Below are 23,993 nucleotides of genomic sequence, written 5' to 3'. Positions count from 1 at the left end.
TTTATAATTCATTACATACATGTTTTGAAAATTTCTTTTCGGGGTAGGAATATTAGTTTCAGTGCTTACCTATTAAATGCAGTACAGTCTACTTCTATGAGCAATCTCGAGTACTCAGTATAATTCTTTTCGGCGTACACTTCCTTCGGCGAATCCTGGAGTTTATCAATATTTAGTTTAATGTCTGCCAATTTATACCAAAAGCTTTGATGAACAAACGATTTTGGTGGCACAAATTTCAACTGCCTTTCTTTGCCGGACTCCATTATTGTTGACGGGATCTTATTTTATTTTGTGCACACACGCTAACTTGAAAGTCCTCATTAATGAGTAAAAAAGACCCATTTTGAAGAAAAGTGGCTTAACTCATTAATGATAAAACAATTTTACCCATTAAAGAGTATCTGTTACCCATTAATGATTAACAATTACTCATTAATGGATAAAACATTAACTCATTTAATGAGTTAAGCCACTTTTCTTCAAAATGGGTCTTTTTCAACCATTAATGGGTACTTCCAAGTTAGCGTGCAGGATCAACACGCTAACTTGAAAGTACTCATTAATGAGTAAAAATGACCCATTTTGAAGAAAAGTGGCTTAACTCATTAATGATTAAACAATTTTACCCATTAATGAGTATCTGTTACCCATTAATGATTAACAATTACTGATTAATAGGTAACAGATACTCATTAATGGGTAAAAAATTTACTCATTTAATGAGTTAAGTCACTTTTCTTCAAAATGGGTCTTTTTCAACCATTAATGGGTACTTTCAAGTTAGCGTGAAGGTAAAGCCCTACCAGTAAAAGTATGGACCATGGTGGGTATATAAATGGTGATACCCACACGGTGTTTCGTGAAAACCCATTAATGGGTAAAAAATACCCATTTTCAAACCATGTATGCAGCTGTCAAAAAATGGGGGAATTTTGAAATCATAAAATGGGTGAAAAATTCCCATTTAAAGAATCAGTTCATGGCTGAATAATGGGTATATTTTTTACCCATTAATGGGTGAAAAAACACTTCGAAATTTTATCGTCTCATTTCCGTCACCGACTCAACAGTTACTGTCCGCAGCATATTTCAGTGCTAACATTTGAAAACGGCACAAAAGCCATTTGTAAACAAATGGTTTGTGGGCCCTTTACTCACTACTTGAAGTACACCCACGCGACACAACAGCAACATCGGGTAGGGGAAATTTTCCCCTTCCTGACGATGCTGTTGGTTTGCGTGGGCGTTCTTCGGGTAGCGAGTAAAGGGCCCACAAACCATTTGTTTACAAATGGCTTTTGCGCCGTTTTCAAATGTTAGCACTGATTTGGCGAAAATAGACGATCTCTGGAAAACGTTAGAATCCAAAACATTGGAGAGGCTTACGGATAAGTCAATACATATTATCCAATATGGTATAATAATATTTCGCGTAAAATTTGAGCGGAACACCTGCATTTATTTTCAATGTTTAAGAAAGTTTTTTTATATCAACGAGCGCTTGCATCCTCCATTTGTAAAAATGGGTATTTTTTCACCCATTTTACGGTAAACATAATATAAGAAAATGGGTGAAAAAACACCAATTTATTGACAGACCACCCATTTACCCATTTATGAGTAAACCATAGTTTACCCATTAAATGAGGAGGAGCACTTTTAGCGGTAATGGGTATTTTTATACCCATTAATGGGTTTTCGCGAAACACCGTGCGGGACGGGACTTGACAATCGAGAACACTCTTCTTAATGTTTTTGAAGAATACCCTTCGGAAAGTTGTGTGTGGTGTTTGACGGAGTTGACCAATGATGCCAGGAATGTAAAATATTATTCTATTTTAATTTGGATTTTATTCGGAGTTTCTACCGCAGTTTAGCAGCTTGTACATCATTTTTGTTCAACACAATAAAAACAACCATAAACCAACAACAATATCCATTGCTTAAAACAGGCAGTGCACTGGATTTTTCAACTTTCCTTTCGCAAATATAAACAATTAACAACGCCACTGACGTCAACATTGACTCCGGCATCACTGCCAGCCAGATTGATACGATCCCTGTTTCCTTTTTATTCCACGATTGCTACTGTCAAATCGACCAATCAGAAACTGGCTCGGATTTGACAGAAAATTGGCTCGAAATCGCTACCCGATTGTCAAGTCCCGTCCCAGGGTGATCCAGCTTTGTCACTATATAGGCGAGGAGGTCGCGGGGGGGAAAAATGTGGTTTTAGAACAAATTGTAAACAAACTCGGTCGCTGTCCGATACAAAAATCCAACATGGCTGAATCACGAATTTGACACATTAGAACACCTATATGTAGCCACCTTGGTATGGACGTCTGTCAAAAGTTGTTCCAATCGAACCGTCAGAATCAGCTGGGTGGCATGCCACCATGTTATTGAAACTAACATCTGAAACGTCACAATTCAAATGTGAACTGCAAAAATGGCGTGACTGAAATTGTCTTATTTTTATCAAATGAAATTATTTTCCCTTTTATGCCATATAAATGGTTGACTTCGTGGTAGAAAATCATAAAATAATATTTTATGAGTTCTAAGTTTATTTTTCACAAAATGTAAGCAAAAATATTAAGAATATCTAAAATATCAGTCACGCCTTTTTTGAAATTCTGGCTTGAATCTTCGATTTGTTAACAAATTATGAGCTGTCAGTGGGGCCCACGATTCGCGGGCCCACAGCGATGTTAGCTCTTTTCAAGGCAAGGCAAACAAGATAGGGCTGCCACCCAGCTGGTCAGAATGCACCGCTTTGCTCGATTGGAACCTCTTAGGTCAAACGTGAACCAGCTCCTGATTGGCCGATTTCATGTGCGTAAGATAGAGATAGAGACAGATAAAGATAGAGATAGAGATAGAAATAAAAGAGGAAGAAGCCAATTGTCACCTCTTCCTCAAGGCCCACGCACATTAGATCCGGATCGGACGCGTTGCGGCAAAGTGACAGCTAAACTTATTGTCTAACTGTCAAATTTACGTCAACGCAACGCAAACGGATCTAATGTGGGTGGACCTTTAGGGAACAGCTTTTTTTCTAAGAGGAAGAGGTGACAATTGGCTTCTTCCTCTTTTATTTCTATCTCTATCTCTATCTTTATGTGTCTCTACTGACTGGCATTTTTTCCAAGTCCAGGATTTTGCTTACTGAGTGGCTTTTACTCAGATTGACATTTCTCGTTTACTCAATTTTTGACAACTCGATACATCGGACGAAAGTGAGTATACGATCGACTCACCTGGTGAGTAAGCAGAAGTTAGCGTGTACCCAAAAATGGTAAACTGTGTTGGGAACAAGGTTGGGAGTTAAAAATTGACAAATGAACAACATCCCCACCATGGTGGGTATATAAATGGTGATACAGCTTTGTCACTAAATAGGCGAGGAGGTCGCGAGGGGGAAAAGTGCGGTTTTAGAGCAAATTGTAAACAAACTCGGTCGCTGTTCCATACAAAAATCCAACATGGCTGAATCATGAATTTGACACATTAGAACACCTATATGTAGTCACCTTGATCCCCACCAACCATTTCGTTAATTTTCTTTAACTTCCTACACGCTATAGATCAGTGCACGGTCGCTAACCTCACTTTTTGCTCCCTATCATTTTGCTTCTGAGTAAAAGAGATAGCAACGAATGGGAGTCAAAACAAACCACCCAAAACTGTCAAAACTTACGGGTGAGAGAAGAGTGCGGCAAATCTTCGTGAACTGATCAATTGTCGGGCCGCCACTAAACCGGACCACGCTAGCGCGACTTGCGACCCGACGTTCAGTCGCGACAATGTGGTTTGACGTGTTAATGTCAAAGTTCTGTCATTACTGTTGTCACCAGGTGGATTTGCAAATAAATAATGTTTTTTTTTGTTAGCTTGATCCCATCGCACAAGATTTTTGATTAAAAATTGTCCTCTATTTAATATGAAGCCAAACACAAAATCTAACATAATTATTCAGAATATTCGTGGTCAACACGCCAGCAGTAACACGGTTTATCATGCGCTTTACGGCCATTATTTTCTCGGGATATCGAAGAAGGATCTTAGTATCATTTATGGAAAATGCCGATCAACTATTTACGAGTGGTTCTTCAAGTACGAGCGAGATGGAATTTTCCGAAGGAAGCAGCGCCTGCAAGTGTTTAAGAAATTCAGCACCGATATGCGTGATTGGCTTGTCAACCTATATCAAAACGAGCCTTTCTTGTTTTTGGACGAAGCGAAACAGCGATTCCAACAGCGATTTCTGCTATCGATAAGTGTGTCATCTATTTGCACAATATTGCATGAATCTGGATTGACCTGGAAGACTATCGAAAGAAGGGCTATCCAGATCAGAGAGGATGAGATAGTCCGGTTTGTTAAGGAAATGCTTGCAGTTCCATGGGACTTGTTTAACCTGGTTTTCCTAGACGAGGTTAGTATTGACAATAAGGATATGCTGCGCAAAAAAGGCTACGGAGTTGTTGGCCAGAAACTTATTTATCGCGGGGAATTCTGTAGAAAGCCTAGGGTTTCTTTCTTATGTTTTCTAGGAATCAATGGTATGCTAGATAGTTTCTGGACGGAAGGAACATTCAACCAGCATAAATTTTTCAGATGTTGTCGAAACTTTGCTATAAATAATCCCCATGTACAACGGTATCCTGGGTTTCACTCTATTTGGGTTTTGGATGGTGCTCGCATCCATTGCGACGCCAATATCATAAGATATTTTCGCTCTATTGGCATCATACCGATATTTCTACCACCATATTGCCCATTTTTTAACCCTATAGAGATTATCTTTGGCTTAATTAAGGCGTACCTTAGAAGGAATTACCGAGAGACTGGCTCCATTTTGAAAGAAGTTTGTGCAGCTATGAGTGCATTCAAAGTCTATGAGTGTAAGCAGATATTCGAATACTGTGGATACTTACCTGGGGGCGTTTTTCTTGCAGAAAAAGGTCTGGACCAAGACCCTAAATATATGGATTTCAATATTATTCCTGAATGAAAGTCATGAGCAGTCGTATATTTGATGAATAAAAGGAATGTTTAAAACAGTTGCATTGTTATATTTGTTATATTTTGATAAAAAAAAAGAGTACATGTGATAATTCCACACAACGGGCTTATTTTCATAATCATCCCGCATGATCCACATCCTCGCAATCAGTCACCTTCTCGGCTATCTCACGACTAAGGTTTGATTCTTCCGGTCGCGTAACCGATTCCATCGCTGTAAATAGTTCAGAATTCACCGATCCTCTGGCGGACATGCTGTCTATTTTCTGTTTCATTCCTTGCAAGATATTAAGAGCCATGTTTAAGTCATTCGAAAGATCAGTCATATCACGGCACCATGCATCATTATTTGTTTGGGCAGCAACCATACTCCGATGAACAGATTGTAGTCGAGCCGCTTCCGAGACACCAGTCCAGCGAAAGTATTTGGACAACTCGATAGGAGGAGATTCAGCTTGCAACATTCGATCACGGTTGTGGGCTGGAGCTGAATTGATCAAGTTTGCCCACAGCATCCAGGAACTGAAGTGTCCCTCAATGTGGGAATGACTGCTTCGTAGCTCACTAGCTAATACTGAGTCATCCCTAGTTGAATGCGCCCCTGAGCGGTCAGGGTTTCGAGGTGCAATCAATCTTCGCATTACTAATTGATACTGACCTAATGATTCAATATTCGTGGAATAAGCATACACGAATATCTTAATAGATTTGCTCCTCCATGACACCAGCAGCCGTGGTGTGATACGTGATGTTGCATAGATCTTTTTCTTCACCGTATCTTGTAGCGAAACGAATTTATCGATGTCCTCAAATTCTGGATCTTGTTTTTCCGACCAGTGAGGAATTTCTTCTTCGAAGATCACCTGTCGACGTACCAGTTTGCAAGCTTGTTTCCAAATGCATTGAAGTATCTCCTCGAGTGAATTCCCATTCACAAGTGTTTGGGTTACTTCCTTTGGCCGCAGCTGGCTTTTATTTATATAAACGCTGAACATAGATCCCATTGAAGCAGAATTTTGACTGCACTCCTTCATCATCCGATCCAGAAAACTCAATGTCAAAGTTCATTTCCTGAGTCGCTGTCTGATGTACTGATGGCATGTCCGTATCGTCAACATTTCCACCAGCACTGGAGTCGATGTTGCTGGTACCTTCGAGTGGGTTGCCGTCTTGATAACCATCTTCTTCCTCAAGGTATTCTTCCGGTCCGTACGAACTGTAAAAATAAACCCTACATTAAGATAAACTAATTGTCTTAAATTTCATAGTAAATTTTTAATAAACTTACCCGTCCATTTTCACCGGATAAAAACAATAACAAGGAGCAAATTGACAAAACTGATTTCAGACTGTGAAGAATAATTGACAACAAAAACAACACGCTAATCAGAAGTACCTCACAATACTTACGTTTTACGCACACTCAAAGAAAAAAAACACTTTCGATAAAAAGGGAGCTTATTACATGGAATATAAGATGTTTTAAACATTAGAATGGTGAATTAAATACTTTGAAATGTCAACAGACTAAATTGATGTGTCTAGATTAGCTGATAATGTTTTCTTACGCGTTTAGATTCTGAATTTTATTTACTGTAATGTGAGAAGTTTTTTTAGTGTGCGTTTCGCAAGTTAAATAGGAATTCGGGTAGTTGCGCCCTCCTTCTGAATTTCTATCGAATAGACTTGTCGGGCCGCCACTAAACCGGACCACGCTAGCGCGACTTGCGACCCGACGTTCAGTCGCGACAATGTGGTTTGACGTGTTAATGTCAAAGTTCTGTCATTACTGTTGTCACCAGGTGGATTTGCAAATAAATAATGTTTTTTTTGTTAGCTTGATCCCATCGCACAAGATTTTTGATTAAAAATTGTCCTCTATTTAATATGAAGCCAAACACAAAATCTAACATAATTATTCAGAATATTCGTGGTCAACACGCCAGCAGTAACACGGTTTATCATGCGCTTTACGGCCATTATTTTCTCGGGATATCGAAGAAGGATCTTAGTATCATTTATGGAAAATGCCGATCAACTATTTACGAGTGGTTCTTCAAGTACGAGCGAGATGGAATTTTCCGAAGGAAGCAGCGCCTGCAAGTGTTTAAGAAATTCAGCACCGATATGCGTGATTGGCTTGTCAACCTATATCAAAACGAGCCTTTCTTGTTTTTGGACGAAGCGAAACAGCGATTCCAACAGCGATTTCTGCTATCGATAAGTGTGTCATCTATTTGCACAATATTGCATGAATCTGGATTGACCTGGAAGACTATCGAAAGAAGGGCTATCCAGATCAGAGAGGATGAGATAGTCCGGTTTGTTAAGGAAATGCTTGCAGTTCCATGGGACTTGTTTAACCTGGTTTTCCTAGACGAGGTTAGTATTGACAATAAGGATATGCTGCGCAAAAAAGGCTACGGAGTTGTTGGCCAGAAACTTATTTATCGCGGGGAATTCTGTAGAAAGCCTAGGGTTTCTTTCTTATGTTTTCTAGGAATCAATGGTATGCTAGATAGTTTCTGGACGGAAGGAACATTCAACCAGCATAAATTTTTCAGATGTTGTCGAAACTTTGCTATAAATAATCCCCATGTACAACGGTATCCTGGGTTTCACTCTATTTGGGTTTTGGATGGTGCTCGCATCCATTGCGACGCCAATATCATAAGATATTTTCGCTCTATTGGCATCATACCGATATTTCTACCACCATATTGCCCATTTTTTAACCCTATAGAGATTATCTTTGGCTTAATTAAGGCGTACCTTAGAAGGAATTACCGAGAGACTGGCTCCATTTTGAAAGAAGTTTGTGCAGCTATGAGTGCATTCAAAGTCTATGAGTGTAAGCAGATATTCGAATACTGTGGATACTTACCTGGGGGCGTTTTTCTTGCAGAAAAAGGTCTGGACCAAGACCCTAAATATATGGATTTCAATATTATTCCTGAATGAAAGTCATGAGCAGTCGTATATTTGATGAATAAAAGGAATGTTTAAAACAGTTGCATTGTTATATTTGTTATATTTTGATAAAAAAAAAAGAGTACATGTGATAATTCCACACAACGGGCTTATTTTCATAATCATCCCGCATGATCCACATCCTCGCAATCAGTCACCTTCTCGGCTATCTCACGACTAAGGTTTGATTCTTCCGGTCGCGTAACCGATTCCATCGCTGTAAATAGTTCAGAATTCACCGATCCTCTGGCGGACATGCTGTCTATTTTCTGTTTCATTCCTTGCAAGATATTAAGAGCCATGTTTAAGTCATTCGAAAGATCAGTCATATCACGGCACCATGCATCATTATTTGTTTGGGCAGCAACCATACTCCGATGAACAGATTGTAGTCGAGCCGCTTCCGAGACACCAGTCCAGCGAAAGTATTTGGACAACTCGATAGGAGGAGATTCAGCTTGCAACATTCGATCACGGTTGTGGGCTGGAGCTGAATTGATCAAGTTTGCCCACAGCATCCAGGAACTGAAGTGTCCCTCAATGTGGGAATGACTGCTTCGTAGCTCACTAGCTAATACTGAGTCATCCCTAGTTGAATGCGCCCCTGAGCGGTCAGGGTTTTGAGGTGCAATCAATCTTCGCATTACTAATTGATACTGACCTAATGATTCAATATTCGTGGAATAAGCATACACGAATATCTTAATAGATTTGCTCCTCCATGACACCAGCAGCCGTGGTGTGATACGTGATGTTGCATAGATCTTTTTCTTCACCGTATCTTGTAGCGAAACGAATTTATCGATGTCCTCAAATTCTGGATCTTGTTTTTCCGACCAGTGAGGAATTTCTTCTTCGAAGATCACCTGTCGACGTACCAGTTTGCAAGCTTGTTTCCAAATGCATTGAAGTATCTCCTCGAGTGAATTCCCATTCACAAGTGTTTGGGTTACTTCCTTTGGCCGCAGCTGGCTTTTATTTATATAAACGCTGAACATAGATCCCATTGAAGCAGAATTTTGACTGCACTCCTTCATCATCCGATCCAGAAAACTCAATGTCAAAGTTCATTTCCTGAGTCGCTGTCTGATGTACTGATGGCATGTCCGTATCGTCAACATTTCCACCAGCACTGGAGTCGATGTTGCTGGTACCTTCGAGTGGGTTGCCGTCTTGATAACCATCTTCTTCCTCAAGGTATTCTTCCGGTCCGTACGAACTGTAAAAATAAACCCTACATTAAGATAAACTAATTGTCTTAAATTTCATAGTAAATTTTTAATAAACTTACCCGTCCATTTTCACCGGATAAAAACAATAACAAGGAGCAAATTGACAAAACTGATTTCAGACTGTGAAGAATAATTGACAACAAAAACAACACGCTAATCAGAAGTACCTCACAATACTTACGTTTTACGCACACTCAAAGAAAAAAAACACTTTCGATAAAAAGGGAGCTTATTACATGGAATATAAGATGTTTTAAACATTAGAATGGTGAATTAAATACTTTGAAATGTCAACAGACTAAATTGATGTGTCTAGATTAGCTGATAATGTTTTCTTACGCGTTTAGATTCTGAATTTTATTTACTGTAATGTGAGAAGTTTTTTTAGTGTGCGTTTCGCAAGTTAAATAGGAATTCGGGTAGTTGCGCCCTCCTTCTGAATTTCTATCGAATAGACAATATATAGAGAAGTTTAGCGAGATGGAAATGGCAGAATTATTCCACAAGAGTTTGCCTTATTTGGAAATAATTCTTAGTTTGGGTGAGGCTTCCAAGCAGTACATATAATTAGAGGATATTCTTAGTAGGGTTAACTACCCCCTTTCCGGTCTATTAAGCAAAACACGCACTTAGTCTTTCTTAATCTAGCACAGTTTAGCATCAAACGAAATGTTATTCTTACTGATGGCTTCCAAATTTATTTACCTTTCTGTACGTACCGTAAGATTTAATAAAGAGAAATCGTTGAGATATTGTCAAAAGTCTAACACTGCTTCTTGATGCCAAACTCGGCCTACGGATTCTAAACTCGGCTAACGTATTGAAACGCCATTGAATTCACTTCGGCCTATCGGATGAAGATAAAAATTGATTCGGTCGGAGCGCTTCTTTTGTTTTTGTGAATTATGGGTGCAAAGCTTCAAATCACGCATTCTCATTGACTTTGTTCGATAGCTAATTGACTAAAGTATCGTACCAAACCCATAATTGACTTGTTAACTCTGAAATCATGGATTTATTTGATGTTTTCTGCTTGATCGGCCCAAAATAGTTTTGTGGTTATGCTTTAAAAATTATAGAAAATGTATATAATCTATATACACTGGAGTCGCTTTTTACGCGGTTTTTTTTTACACGGTTTTTTTTACGCGGTTTTTTTTTACGCGGATTTCGGAATTTACGCGGTTTTTTTTTACGCGGATTCCGGAATTCACGCGGTTTTTTTTTACGCGGATTTTGGTTTTTTTTTACGCGGATTTCAGAATTTACGCGGTATATCGCTTTTTACGCGGTTTTTTCTTACACGGTCTTTTTTTACTCGGTTTTTTTTTACGCGTATTTCGGAATTTACGCGGTTTTTTTTTTACGCGGATTCCGGAATTTACGCGGTTTTTTTTACGCGGTTTTTTTTTACGCGGGACGTATCACCCGCGTAAAAAGCGACTCCAGTGTACATCGATTCAGACTTGCAACATGAAATGTATTGCTTATATATTTTATATCTCTGCCCAATCCAAATTATCTCTGTGTAGAGATGCTATTTTTAAATAATTGGCATATGAAAACAAATGATTATTTTGTTTATTGAAATAACAATCATTTACAATAGATTTTACCATCGGTACAGTTGAATTTACTCTCGTACTATACGTTATACATAGTTTCGAAAGTAGTGCGATGTATTCGCGCAATGACGCGCACTATTTCCGAAACTATCACCTCTATTGTGTATTTCGTTCAAAACGAAATTCCCGTACAAAAATTTTTTTTTCAGGAATTTCGTTTCGAACGAAATACAGAATAGGGGCTAGGTAAAATTGAGTAAACATAAAAACTCAATTTTGAATAATTGGAGGTGCATTGGAGCCCGCATAAACGCAAACCATCACTTGACCTTACCGATAATGGTTATAAATTGTTTATAATCCCTCCTAAACTTTAACTGAAATGGTTTTGGAACCTTACATGAACGTTTGTGTGATAAAGTTTTAACCTTATGTATTATGGTTTTTAGGAAGCGGACCTTACAAATAATGGGTCGTTAAGAACCATTACCATTCCAAATTCTTGTTTTCTCCATACATTTTCGGAAAGAGAACTATATAAGAACGTTTTTACTTATGGTTTGAGAACATTAATGGTTATGGTTATGGTAGTCAGTAAGGTCCATTCAAATAACAGAATACAGAATAGGGGCTAGGTAAAATTGAGTAAACATAAAAACTCAATTTTGAATAATTGGAGGTGCATTGGAGCCCGCATAAACGCAAACCATCACTTGACCTTACCGATAATGGTTATAAATTGTTTATAATCCCTCCTAAACTTTAACTGAAATGGTTTTGGAACCTTACATGAACGTTTGTGTGATAAAGTTTTAACCTTATGTATTATGGTTTTTAGGAAGCGGACCTTACAAATAATGGGTCGTTAAGAACCATTACCATTCCAAATTCTTGTTTTCTCCATACATTTTCGGAAAGAGAACTATATAAGAACGTTTTTACTTATGGTTTGAGAACATTAATGGTTATGGTTATGGTAGTCAGTAAGGTCCATTAATCGTTTTGTATTATCGCTCAACTTTACGTGGAATATATCGCGAACTGATAATTATTAATTTACAGGCAACCAATTCGCGATATATTCCACATAAAGTTGATCGATGTTACAAAACCATTCATGGGCCTTACTGACTACCATAACCATAACCATTAATGTTCTCAAACCATAAGTAAAAACGTTCTAATATAGTTCTCTTTCCGAAAATGTATGGAGAAAACAAGAATTTGAAATGGTAATGGGTCTTAACAACCCATTATTTGTAAGGTCCGCTTCCTAAAAACCATAATACATAAGGTTAAAACTTTATCACACAAACGTTCATGTAAGGTTCCAAAACCATTTCAGTTAAAGTTAAGGAGGGATTATAAACAATTTATAACCATTATCGGTAAGGTCAATTTATGGTTCGCGTTTATGCGGGAGGACATTTTACTATTAAAACTAAATCGAGACATTTTTTAGATGGTATCTGCACAGACAAACAGACATAACACTCGAAAGTTGTTCATCGAACAAGCATTTAACGGAAAATTTAAAAGTATCGTAGTTGGTAGTACCACCACCTGTGGCGCGCATAGTCAATTCCCTTGCGTTTGACGTTTACACACTACCACCATCTGTTCAGCGTAGTGCCCACCACAGTGTACTCAACAGATGGCGGTAATGTTTTAGCGACGATGTTTTACAGTGAGAAATGTATTATGTCTGTTTGTCTGTGGTATCTGCATCATGCGATTGGTCCGGCATTTTAGGGTGTGCTAAATGATTTCTTAAAGTTTTTTTTATTGTTAATACGTTATGGCATCGAATACATAAACCGCATACTTCACAATAAATATTTGCATAAAAACTATACATCTAAATATATGTTCTTTCATAACATTTCAACCAATAAATAAGCACCAACACAACCGATTGCAGAAACTCTTATAAACTCTTATTTATTTGCATCCTTACGACAGTTTACATTAGTTTAGAAGTTGCTTCCGGATGGGTTAGAGCCCGTGGCGATCTAAACCATGTAACGATGGTACGTTGTACGGCGGGAATATCCCACTTCTTCTTCTGCCTTAAGGATGCCGGAGTCTGCTCGGCTGCAATTGATATTAAATTCGTAAAACTATTGGCAGCGCTTCAAGATGTTGCTGACGACTCCAAAGACGTGGACGAAACAATTTATGCGATTGTGCACCAATACCGAACCAATTCGTTGAATATTACAACAGATAAGTTGCACATAACATATACACACTAATCCAGTCAGTAATGTTTTTACTGGGTTTTTTAATTGCGGACTGTTCGATAAAAGTTTAAAACTCTGCAGAAAATTCAAAAATATGAAACTTATTCCGAACTTGTACAGATATAGTTCTGTTAATCTCATTTCTTTTTTTCTTTCTTCCTTTGATTTGTTTTCCGTCGATCTGGTTTTCCATGCTGAGTACCAATGCTACCAACGCCAGCGAGCTAGCTCTCATACCTGGACCCTACCTATCGACTCATCAACTCATGAACCGGAAACGGCTTCACTTCCCTTCCGAAAGAAGGCGTGATGAGGATTTTATGGCTCAGATAATCCGGCTGCAGCGACTGGGACTGGGACATTCCGCAGGCTGTGTAATATTACGCTTTGTGATATACACCGATTTTGCGAACAACATTACATGAACGGATGTAACATTGTAAGGTACAATGGTGCACGACATCTGAAGGAACGCAGAAAACGTGCGCGAGTTAACGCCGGTGCCAACCGCACTTGGCAAATTCCATCGTCGGTGCTTTCGTCAGCATCTAGGATGGATGCACAGAACGGCAACAGCAGCGAGCTTCATCAGCATTCCGCAATCGGGCGATCGATTGGACTCCGGACTTGCATAGTGGACACTTTTCGCGAGTGCTAGGTTCTCTGTAGGAATTATTGATTGAATAAAGTAGTCTTTAGGTAGCATCAGTAGTGAGTAGATCTTTTTTAAAAAGAACCTCCGACGTTCAAAACTTTAACTGGCGCCTGAATAGGGACCTGCCGAAGTGGAAATCGTATAAGTTCCGCGTTCAAAATCGTAAACTCAGTGCTAGTGCGAAACATCCTCAAAAGTGGAATATCACAGATTCCAGCGATTGGTCCAAGGAGCCAAGCACATATCACAAACGGGTACCACCAGCCCCACCGTAGCAACCAAAGCAGAAATCAGGACACCGTAGCCATCCGGCTCGATCGTCATCAGGGCCCCTAGTAGCATCGCAGCAAACAGGACAACCCCGAAGTGACTGCCTGGTTTCTCTCCACAGGCAGAAGTTCCCAGCGAAGACCATCCCAAAATCTTCCTCAAAAGTTCAACGGAAGATGTTGACAATCTTTATACTTCCAATACTATTGAGACAAACATGGACGCTACAAATACAAAAGAAAGGTGTTAGCAGAATTCAGATTCATTCCTATTATTACCTACATAATTTTAACATAGAAATCTTGAACCACCATGTAACCGATTTGAGAGATAAATTTGATAAAGTAGGAAAAACGCAGTTTACAGATATGATAGTCCAAAAATTTGACGACATAAACCTCTCACTAGGAACTATTTTACAAACCAAGAGACAGAAACGTTGGGACGCAGTAGGAAAAGTTTGGAAATTTATAGCCGGATCCCCCGACGCAGATGATTTAAAGTTAATCTATTGAACCATTAACAATCTCGTAGCAAATAACAATATACAAGTAAAGATTAACCGAGAAATGGCATTACAGTTAAAAGAGACAGTATTTAAAACAAAAGATGCTATTCAACTGTTCAATTCAAAAACTTCGGAAATATTCTTTTCAACCTTAAGGAATAAAATGATAAAATAAACATTATTGATACTATAGCCTTAGCAAAAGTAGAATTATTAAATGAAAAAAATTCTATCAAAAAATGAAATTGAAATGTTTAGGAGAGATTTAGAGAAAGAAAATATTACAGTTCACTCAAATTCCGAAGTCGTAACCTATGCCAAGACAGCAATCGCCACCAACCGCAAGGAGATCGTATTATTCATCAAGATGCCGAAGTTAGACCCCAGAATTTTTCGTAGAATCTATGTTTTCCCAACATTCCACAACCAACAACAAATCCACACCACAGAGAGATCTTTCCTGATCCATCCGACACAGAAATTTATCGTCAAGAACCTAGAACCCATCATTTATCGAATTGAGGACATTGAAGTAACCGAGTCTACATGTATACCAAACCTAATAGATACGAAACCAGCCATTTGCAACTATTCATCAAATTCCATACAGCAGGAGATTGTTCCCATCGATAAGTATTATTTACTGGTGAATTCAATGAGCAATTTCACCCTATCATCAGATTGCAGCACCAATGAAAGAATTCTCACTGGATCATATCTGATTCGATACGAGAATTGCACCATACGAATCAACATTTCGTATGCCGGCAGAACTCGAACCACTGCTGGAAATCCGGTCCATCTTCATCTGGACGGAATAGCTATTTCCAAGGACAGTCATATATTGAACCTTAGTATAGAACATCTCCACAAACTGCAAACAGAAACACGGAAAGATTTGGACTTACTCCGTTAAAAAATTCCAGTCTGCATTTCCCACACTGGTCCCTTTTTGGAGGGATAACCATCCTCCCCATGAACGGTATCATTATTTTCCTCAGCATTTTCTCCCGCAGAACAACAAATATCAAACTAGAGACGATGCCAAACACCAACGATCATCGTGGAAAATCGGAACCTGGAAAAAACGTTGGAAACCTAAGTACATCTTCATTTGGATATACGATGCCCCTGGAGGTTCATCACTAAGGAGGGGCGAGTTAACGCCGGTGCCAACCGCACTTGGCAAATTCCATCGTCGGTGCTTTCGCCAGCATCTAGGACGGATGCACAGAACGGCAACAGCAGCGAGCTTCATCAGCATTCCGCAATCGGGCGATCGATTGGACTCCGGACTTGCATAGTGGACACTTTTCGCGAGTGCTAGGTTCTATGGAATTATTGATTTAATAAAGTTGTCTTTAGGTAGCAGCGGTAGTTAGTAGAAAAGAACCTCCGACGTTCAAAACTTTCACTCGCGCAGCAAAACGAACCGACGGAGAATCGCAATTGCTGTGATCAAAGTGATTGGTGAGGCAGAAGGAAACAAGTCAGGTCTTTCATTATCACGATGTGCATAATATAGTGTGACGTAACGTTGGATCATGTGTAAAATCTCAACGCAGATGTCGCCACTGCATGATGATGATAATGTTGACAGACTGCATATAAAATTCGTGAAAATTAGCGTTAAATCATATAGCGAATTCGTTTATTATTCAGTTCCAACCTGGATCGGGTATCAAGATTGGGTCTGCTTGTTTTCTGACAAACGTCAGTTTGCTCGTTTGTTTTTAAAACATAGCTCAGGTTGAGGTTCGCACTGACAAATAGTTCGGTTTCGCACTGGGTTGGAACTGGTTCCAACCCCGATAATAAACGAATTCGCTAATAATTTTCATCAAGCCTGTGTAAAATCCTTCCAATATAACATTCGAATTGAAGAAGAAAACGTTTTCACGATCAGACTGATATGCATCTTTGACTTTTCCAGTTGAACTTTCATTAGATATATTCATTTCATTTCGCGGCTCCATCAATGCTGCATTGTAAATATGATGTAAACAGTAGTAAATTGCTCAATTACTCAAAATAAAGATGATTTGTATTCTTGTTATCACTTTGAAGACCATCTAGCACCATTTTATAGTATGGTGCGTGTTGAGTAAAGCAAGTTCCGTTGCGTTTTCCGTCGAAAATTGTGAGTATCAATATGTTTTCTTAGAAAAGGCCAAAATGAACATTTATTTAATATTGGCGTCCTATACAACCAATTCTCCATTACCACCAGCATGATACAACCTTTCATAAGTAAATGAACTTAATTTCCACTTTCATCTTAGTGTAAATCTCACATATTTACCATTTTCTGAAAAATGCAGCTGCGCAGGAGGTAACCTCTCCCTGTGGGTGCAAACTTGTTATGCATAATTTGCCATGAAAACATCTCCGATCCATACCGAAATAATAACAAATAGTTTTCAAACACGTTTTCTTACACGATTCAAGCAAAAGTTTCCACGGGAAATTATTAGTTTTTCTTAATGGACCGATTTGCCCCAAAAAGCGTCTGTTTTACTTGGAAAATTTGGAAACTATCCTCCTTCTAGTAGTTCTCACTTCGAAATGTAGGTGGCGAAAGCTTGGAAAAGTTTCACTGCAAGACGCCAATATAGTTGGGTCGAATCTCTTGTTCCTTTTTTGACAACAATAACGAGTGCAAGTGAGAGGCTGAAGTCAATATTAAGTAAAAAGAACTCAAATTTTGGGTAGTATTTTTTCTCTGTGCAGGGATAAATAATTGGCCGTTATGTTTCACGGTTTCACGCACAGAATGACAGTTGTTTATGGGATTTTCCTATTGGAGTAAAGAGTTGTAGTAATGCCGTCTACGCTAATATTGCACTCTTGACCTAAGAGGAAGAGGTGACAATTGGCTTCTTCCTCTTTTATTTCTATCTCTATCTCTATCTTTATCTGTCTCTATCTCTATCTTAAGCACATGAAATCGGCCAATCAGGAGCTGGTTCACGTTTGACAGAAAAGTGGTTCATTTTCGCCCCCGTATTGATCAGTTCACGAAGATTTGCCGCACTCTTCTCTCACCCGTAAGTTTTGACAGTTTTGGGTGGTTTGTTTTGGCTCCCATTCGTTGCTATCTCTTTTACTCAGAAGCAAAATGATAGGGAGCAAAAAGTGAGGTTAGGGACCGTGCACTGATCTATTGTCACCTCTTCTCTTAGCTCTTGACGCGCAAGCGTATGCGCTTTTCCTCTCACTATTAATTACTAAGGAGTGAAGTTTTTCCTATTATATTAGCTTCGAATTATTTGTACCAAAATTTCGCTTATAAAATGTGTCTGATAGAGAAACAATTCATGGGAAACCGAATTTTAAATTTTTTGTTTGTTCTATGTATATGGATTGTATGGCTTATTAGGATTGCAGAAGGTAAATTTTGGAATCAAAATAGTAATGTACTTCTAATTCAGTTTTTTTTTTGCTTTTGACAAAGGAGCATATGGAAATGTTGTTTCTCTGCCTGGAGAGTGTCGCGATGTTAATGGGAAAAAAGTAGAACAAGGTAATTATTCAAAAAAATTAAATCGAATGTTTATCTTCGCTTTGAACCAAACGCTGCATGCGATAGAATCAGGGGTATGCTGTTCAAGACGGAATAATTAATTATTAACTTGACTTTTCGGTTTTAGCTACCAAAGCAGCAACATAATACAAATTTAGCATGTGGAAAATTGATTTGCGAATCCGATCTCCAGGGTTGTTACAACAGGCGCGGATTTCGCGAATTTGAACTTTCAGTCGCGAAAATCGCGGAAACATTAAATGATGTTGCGAAAATCGCGAAGGGACTGATGTGCTGTCACAAAAATTGTGGAATTCATTGTAACCTTTCCGTCCCGGATTATTTTGCTGTCATCAATTATGTTGTTCATTTGGCTCTCAATTTTTTACCGGTTCAAACCAAACACCCTGCAAATAATCGAAAAATGATCTCAATTCCATAAGTCACACCGGATTTACACGGAAATTCCCTGAGGTCTGTTCAATGTGAGACATTTTCCTTTTTTTCCAATATGAACATAGCATTTTTCGTTGTCAAATCACAAACGAATCGTATATATGCGAGTAATTGCCATGTATACCGGATATTCTAGGTTCTCGAAATCGTCCTTGAGTTCAGTTGATTTGTTCTATCAAGACTCCAATAATGTCTGTAGTATCGAAATATGTCCAAACAGATTCAAAGTGTCTATGTGGATTGTACCCGACCTATTGCTACGTATACATTATTTTTCTACTAGATCACCCAAGACTAATTCAATATCTGTAGTATCGAAATATGCCCAAACAAATTTGCAGTGTCTATGTGGATCATGCCAACCTATTTTCGCGTATGCCAATTGTTCTAGGATTTCCAAATCGATATTTCGATACTACAGATATTATCCTAGTCTTTGTTGATCTAGTAAAACAAATCATCTGAACTGCAGGACGATTTGGAGAACCTAGATCATCTGGTATTATTTATATATTATATATTATATATAATTATTTATTTGTCGTCAATCAGTGTAGACCTTTTTTTAATAGTGCTGTTTCCTTACATGCTACATACGTTTTATTTGAAATTGTCAGTAAATGTAGACTGCATATACAAATATCTAAAAAAAAAAAATTGTTTTAAACTTAACGAGATGAAATCCTAGCAGTTAGTGTTCTCCTTACTGTATCATTAGACATCGTTAGATCTATATGCTCACAATAATTATTATACACTCTCATCATTCTTTTAATTGGTCCATTTTTACTATAATTCGTTCTGTGAGATGACAGTTGAAATACATTTCGAGTTCTTAACATGCGTGATGGTACGTAAAAATTTAATCTTGCTAATATTTTTCTGAATTAACGCGTTGTGAGATAATATCATTAACAAAGGAAATCATGAAAATTATAGAAAACATTAATTTCATTTTTAAAATGTAGCAAATCATTATTGTTAAAGATTTCCATGTACAGTTTCATAACGTCAGCATATATGAGCAGATTTAAACGATTCAACACAAACTTCACATCATCCACAAATAAAATAAATAATAAAGGACCTAAATGAGATCCCTGTGGAACTGGCGAGGACATTTTTCCTTTAAAGTGGACCATCTGTATTCTTTCTGTCAAGTATGATCCAATCCATTTTAAAAGTGTACTTGTCATACCTAAACGTTTTAATTTAAAAAGAAGTAAGGGAATGTCTACTCTGTCAAAGGCCTTACTTAAGTCAGTGTATATGAAACAGTATTAACTCTATCCATTGCTTCAATAGAAAAGTTTACAAATTCCAACAGATTAGTAGACGTTGACCGACCTTTAAAAAAAACCATGTTGATTATTTGAAATGCGATGCTTAACCTGGTTAAATATTTTCTGGTTAACAATTGCTTCAAACATTTTAGGAATGCATAACATAATTGCAATACCTCTATAGTTTTTAATGTATGACCGTTTGCCAGATTTAATATTGGGACTAAAAATGATTTCTTCCAAATTTTTGGAAAATCACCTGTTTTGAGAGATAAATTGTAAAGCCAAAACAATGGTTTAACAAAACTAGTTGCTATTTTTTTCATCAGGACCAGGTCCTTTGCCGGCATCGAGACTTTCAAGAGTCATAAAAATTTCTTTAACAGTGATATTATTAACTGATACGTAATTTTCCTGAAACATTATCCATATAGACACTATGAATCTGTGGACATATTTTGATACTACAGACTTCATCCCAGTCATGGTTGATCTAGTAGAATAAATGATCTGAACTCCAGAACGATTTCTTCTTCTTCTTATTAGCATTTCAAGCTTATTGATTAGTGCATATTAACTTATTGCGTGCTCTCAACTTAGTGTTCTAAATACATTCCCAAAGTTATTAATTGAGAGCTTTCGATGCCAATACCAATGCATGAATTTGTATATTGTGTGCAAGGCAAGCACAATGATACTCTATGCCCAGGGAAGTTGAGAAAATTTCCAGCCAGAAAGATTCCCTCGACCGGACTGGGAATCGAACCCGCCGCCTCCGGCTTAGTAATACCGTTCCTTTACTGACTAGGCTATGAGGCTCAGAACGATTTGGAGTACTTAAAACATCTGGTATACAAGACAATAGTTCATGCATGATCCACATAGACACTGTGCATCTGTCTGGAAATATTTCGATACTAAAGACATTGCCCCAATCTCGGTTGATCTAGTAGATCAAACTAACTGAACTCCAGGACGAATTGAAGAATTTTGAACATCTGGATTACTCGGAAATAGATCATGCATGATCCACATAGACTGTGCGTTGTCTGGAAATATTTCAATACTAAAGACATTATTGCAGTCTTGGTTGATCTATTAGAACAAATCAACTGATGTCCTGAACGATTTGTAAAACCTATAATTTCCGGTATACATAGTAATAAGTCGCGCATGATCCACAAAGTCACATATACACGATTCGGTTATGATTTGACAGCGAAAAGAGGTAGGTTCATATTAGAAAAGAAATATCATGAAAAAGTCTCACCATTGGACAGACCCCAAGGAATATCCGTGTAAATACAGAACCGCGACGGGACCAACAATTGTGTTGAAACTCTGGTAATTTCTCGATTATGTGCAGGGTGTTTGGTTTGAATCGGTCAAAAATTGAGAAAACTAGAGCCAAATTACTACAACATTTAGGACAGCACGTACGACAGAGACGTAATCTGGTTAATTTTCAAAAAAAAACTTGCATTTCAAATGAAAATGCATTAATTTTTTTAAAATAATATTTCATCAAATCTAGACCGGTATTATTAAATAGAATCTCATAATTTAAGGGTGTTTTGTTATGTTCACTAATTACTCCGAATTTATACTATACATACATAATAGACCTGTTCATTTTAAACGAAATGTTCGGAATGTAACGGGTCAACCGTGATTACTGTTCGTCATGTTAATTTGAACTTCTGTGCAAATTTTCAGCAAAATCGGTGATGATTTAGAGGTGCTTCAAGTTAATTTTATGTTTTTAATGTAATTTACGGCTTACAATATTTGTATCTCGAGACTGAAACAACGAAAGCTGCTGTAACAACTTTCATAACAAAGTTTAATGTGTTATGTATCAACTTTGTAACCAAAGGTTGACTATTCGAAGTGATTTTATTGAAGTTTGAGTTAGTTTCATGCTCGAAGATATCTTAAAAAGTGAAGAATTTTAAAGTATTTGTTCTACGAATTTTCCACCCATATGATATAAAAATGTGTAGTGTACGGCATAATGTTCCTCATATTGTTCTAGAAGTTTCGTTACAACATAGTTTTCGTGTATATTTCATAGATTGAGAGATAAAAATCAGAAAAGAGGCCGTTTTAGCTAAAATTCACAAGACAACAGAACCAATTAAAGTCAATTAGATTGACAGAATATAGTTGCATTGCTTTTCAATGACGACCGATGACTGTTTCATTGATATATGATTTTTCATAAATATGAATCCTCAGTAGACGTGTTTTTTTTATCAAAGGCAAGTGTCACTCGAACCATAACAGCAATTTATAAAATAACGAACATTTGAAAGATCAGTTTCGACTGGTTACAAAACCAGATACGTGTATTTGAAAATGTATCCTTGATTTATTGTTTCTGATTCCACTGGACGTTCTCTACTCGAAAGATTTTTTTTAAATAATGCGTTTATTTTTCCAGGCTCATTTGCTGTAACTTTGCCGAGCCGATATTCATTGTTTAGATTACAAAATTACTTAAAACTAACGTTAGTAACGCGGGGGCCGATTATTCGCGGCTATCTCGAGGTTAGGGGTAACAAATTGTAAAAAATGGATGGCAGGGTAGGGATTGTACACGAGGTTTGGAGAGCAATGTGCTCTTGATATCGAACTAAGCGACATACTGATGAAAAAGACAAACATGGGGGTACACCGATGGGCAGCTAACAACTTGGGAGAACACAAGATGACACTAACTACTAAATCCTCAGATCTATCTGTTTTAAAAACACATAAATTAAATTCAAATAGACGAAATCTCGGCTCGCCAAGATACCTCTAACGGGTATCGCGGGTTGTTTTCCTCGGGCCCTGAGAGATGTGGATAACTCGGATCTGACAACACGGTGTAGGGTACATGACCAAACAACATGCTCGATATCATGATAACCACTGCCACACTGCACATAAATTACTGCCTGAGAGCCCAATTCGATAGAAGTGCGAGTCTAACGAACAGTGATTGGGCATAAGTCTTGACATAATGTGTATAAAGTCACGGCTCATCCAACCCTTTGAACCATGGTTTGTTCGAAACTGTGATTGTGAATGATCATGTGACACCTGCTGACACATGATTTTTGCAGTTTATAGGAGACGCTATGAAATTGATAAAATACACCAAATCCAGTGGAAGCATTTATGGTTGACCCATCTGTAAAAAAAAACTTTTATCGTTACTTACATGGTGGTACTTGATTGCAAAAATTAAGGGAACAACCATCGACCGATGGTGATCTGGTATTCCATGGATTTCTTGCATCAAGGTCAGATAAAAATTTACAGAGGAACTATAGAAGACTTGAAAGCAATCACGATTAGAGATTAATGGAGAAGGACCAACCTCCAGCGTCATGTACTCATAGTACAAACTAATGAATCTTGTTTGAGGATTTCGGGCAGCTTCTCAAAGTGTTCTTTTACCAAAGGATTCATTACTTCACAACGGATGAGAAACCGGAACGACAGCTCATCGAAACGATCTGTCAGTGGGAGCACACCCGCGGGTTCTTCGAGGCTCATCGTATGAGTCGAGTGCATACAGCCTAGTGCAATACGAAGGCAACGGTATTGAATCCGTTGCAGCTTAAGGATGTGTGTTTTTGCTGCGGATTGGAAGCAAAAGCTGCCGTACTCTAAAACCGAAAGGATGGTTGTTCGGTAAAACCTGATCAGATCTTCCGGGTGGGCTCCCCACCAAGTTCCGGTAATTGTACGAAGAAAATTAATCCTTTGCTGGCATTTTTGTTTCAGATATGCAATATGTTTTCCCCATGTGCAATCGTGATTGCCAAGTCCAATCCGCCTAGCTTCAGCCTTCAGTCTGATGTACGTTTCCGCCATCATCTCAAAGTTCCGTGCCATGATGTCAATGTCATCGGCGAAGCCAAGAAGCTGGATGGACTTCCTGAGATCGTGCCACTCGTGTCTATCCCAGCTATTCTGATCATACCTTCTAACGCGATGTTGAATAGCAGACACGAAAGTCCATCTCCTTGCCGTAACCCCCTTCAAAATTCAAAGGGACTCGAGAGTGTCCCCGATACTCTAACAACGCACATCACTCGATCCATCGTCGCCTTGACCAATCGCGTCAGTTTATCCGAAAATCCGTACTTGTGCATAATCTGCCACCGGTGATCTCGATCGATTTGAAATCGATGAACAAGTGCTGTGTCAAACCTGTCGAATCGCGAAAATTTGGTCCGTTGTAGCGCGGGCACCCATGAA

The 23,993-nt window shown here is 38.2% G+C and overlaps 3 protein-coding genes, 1 long non-coding RNA gene and 2 pseudogenes across 5 annotated transcripts in view; 3 read left to right on the top strand and 3 right to left on the bottom strand.

Annotated features, from left to right (window-relative positions):
- The window catches only part of Atg7 (Autophagy-related 7), a 79,979-nt gene extending 79,704 nt beyond the window's left edge, over nt 1–275 (bottom strand). For both annotated transcript variants that reach the window (XM_065238316.1, XM_065238314.1), the window contains exon 1: nt 70–275. In XM_065238316.1, coding sequence (XP_065094388.1) covers nt 70–266 — 197 coding nt within the window. In that variant the 5' untranslated portion in view covers nt 267–275. The remainder of the gene's footprint in view (nt 1–69) is intronic.
- Nucleotides 276–3,797: 3,522 nt separating this feature from the next.
- LOC135714906 (uncharacterized) lies at nt 3,798–5,031 on the top strand. Its single transcript, XM_065238317.1, has one exon. The coding sequence runs from the start codon at nt 3,950–3,952 to the stop codon at nt 5,021–5,023; it is 1,074 nt and encodes a 357-aa protein (XP_065094389.1). The 5' UTR covers nt 3,798–3,949; the 3' UTR covers nt 5,024–5,031.
- Nucleotides 5,032–5,127: 96 nt separating this feature from the next.
- On the bottom strand, nt 5,128–6,677 carry LOC135714907 (uncharacterized; annotated as a pseudogene).
- Nucleotides 6,678–6,921: 244 nt separating this feature from the next.
- Nucleotides 6,922–8,007, top strand: LOC135714899 (uncharacterized). Its single transcript, XM_065238310.1, has one exon. The coding sequence runs from the start codon at nt 6,922–6,924 to the stop codon at nt 7,993–7,995; it is 1,074 nt and encodes a 357-aa protein (XP_065094382.1). The 3' UTR covers nt 7,996–8,007.
- Nucleotides 8,008–8,126: 119 nt separating this feature from the next.
- Nucleotides 8,127–9,650, bottom strand: LOC135714898 (uncharacterized; annotated as a pseudogene).
- An 8,028-nt stretch (nt 9,651–17,678) lies between these two features.
- Nucleotides 17,679–23,993, top strand: part of LOC135714905 (uncharacterized) — a 44,568-nt gene continuing 38,253 nt past the window's right edge. The window contains exons 1-2 of the long non-coding RNA XR_010518900.1: nt 17,679–17,867; nt 17,932–18,000. This is a non-coding gene — a long non-coding RNA (uncharacterized LOC135714905). The remainder of the gene's footprint in view (nt 17,868–17,931; nt 18,001–23,993) is intronic.

The sequence above is a fragment of the Ochlerotatus camptorhynchus genome, unplaced genomic scaffold (genome assembly GCF_037179485.1).
Source record: "Ochlerotatus camptorhynchus isolate MF236.1 unplaced genomic scaffold, CSIRO-AGI_Acam_v1.1 ptg000760l, whole genome shotgun sequence".
NCBI lineage: Eukaryota > Metazoa > Arthropoda > Insecta > Diptera > Culicidae > Ochlerotatus > Ochlerotatus camptorhynchus.
This window is presented reverse-complemented; position numbering and strand designations above follow the sequence as displayed.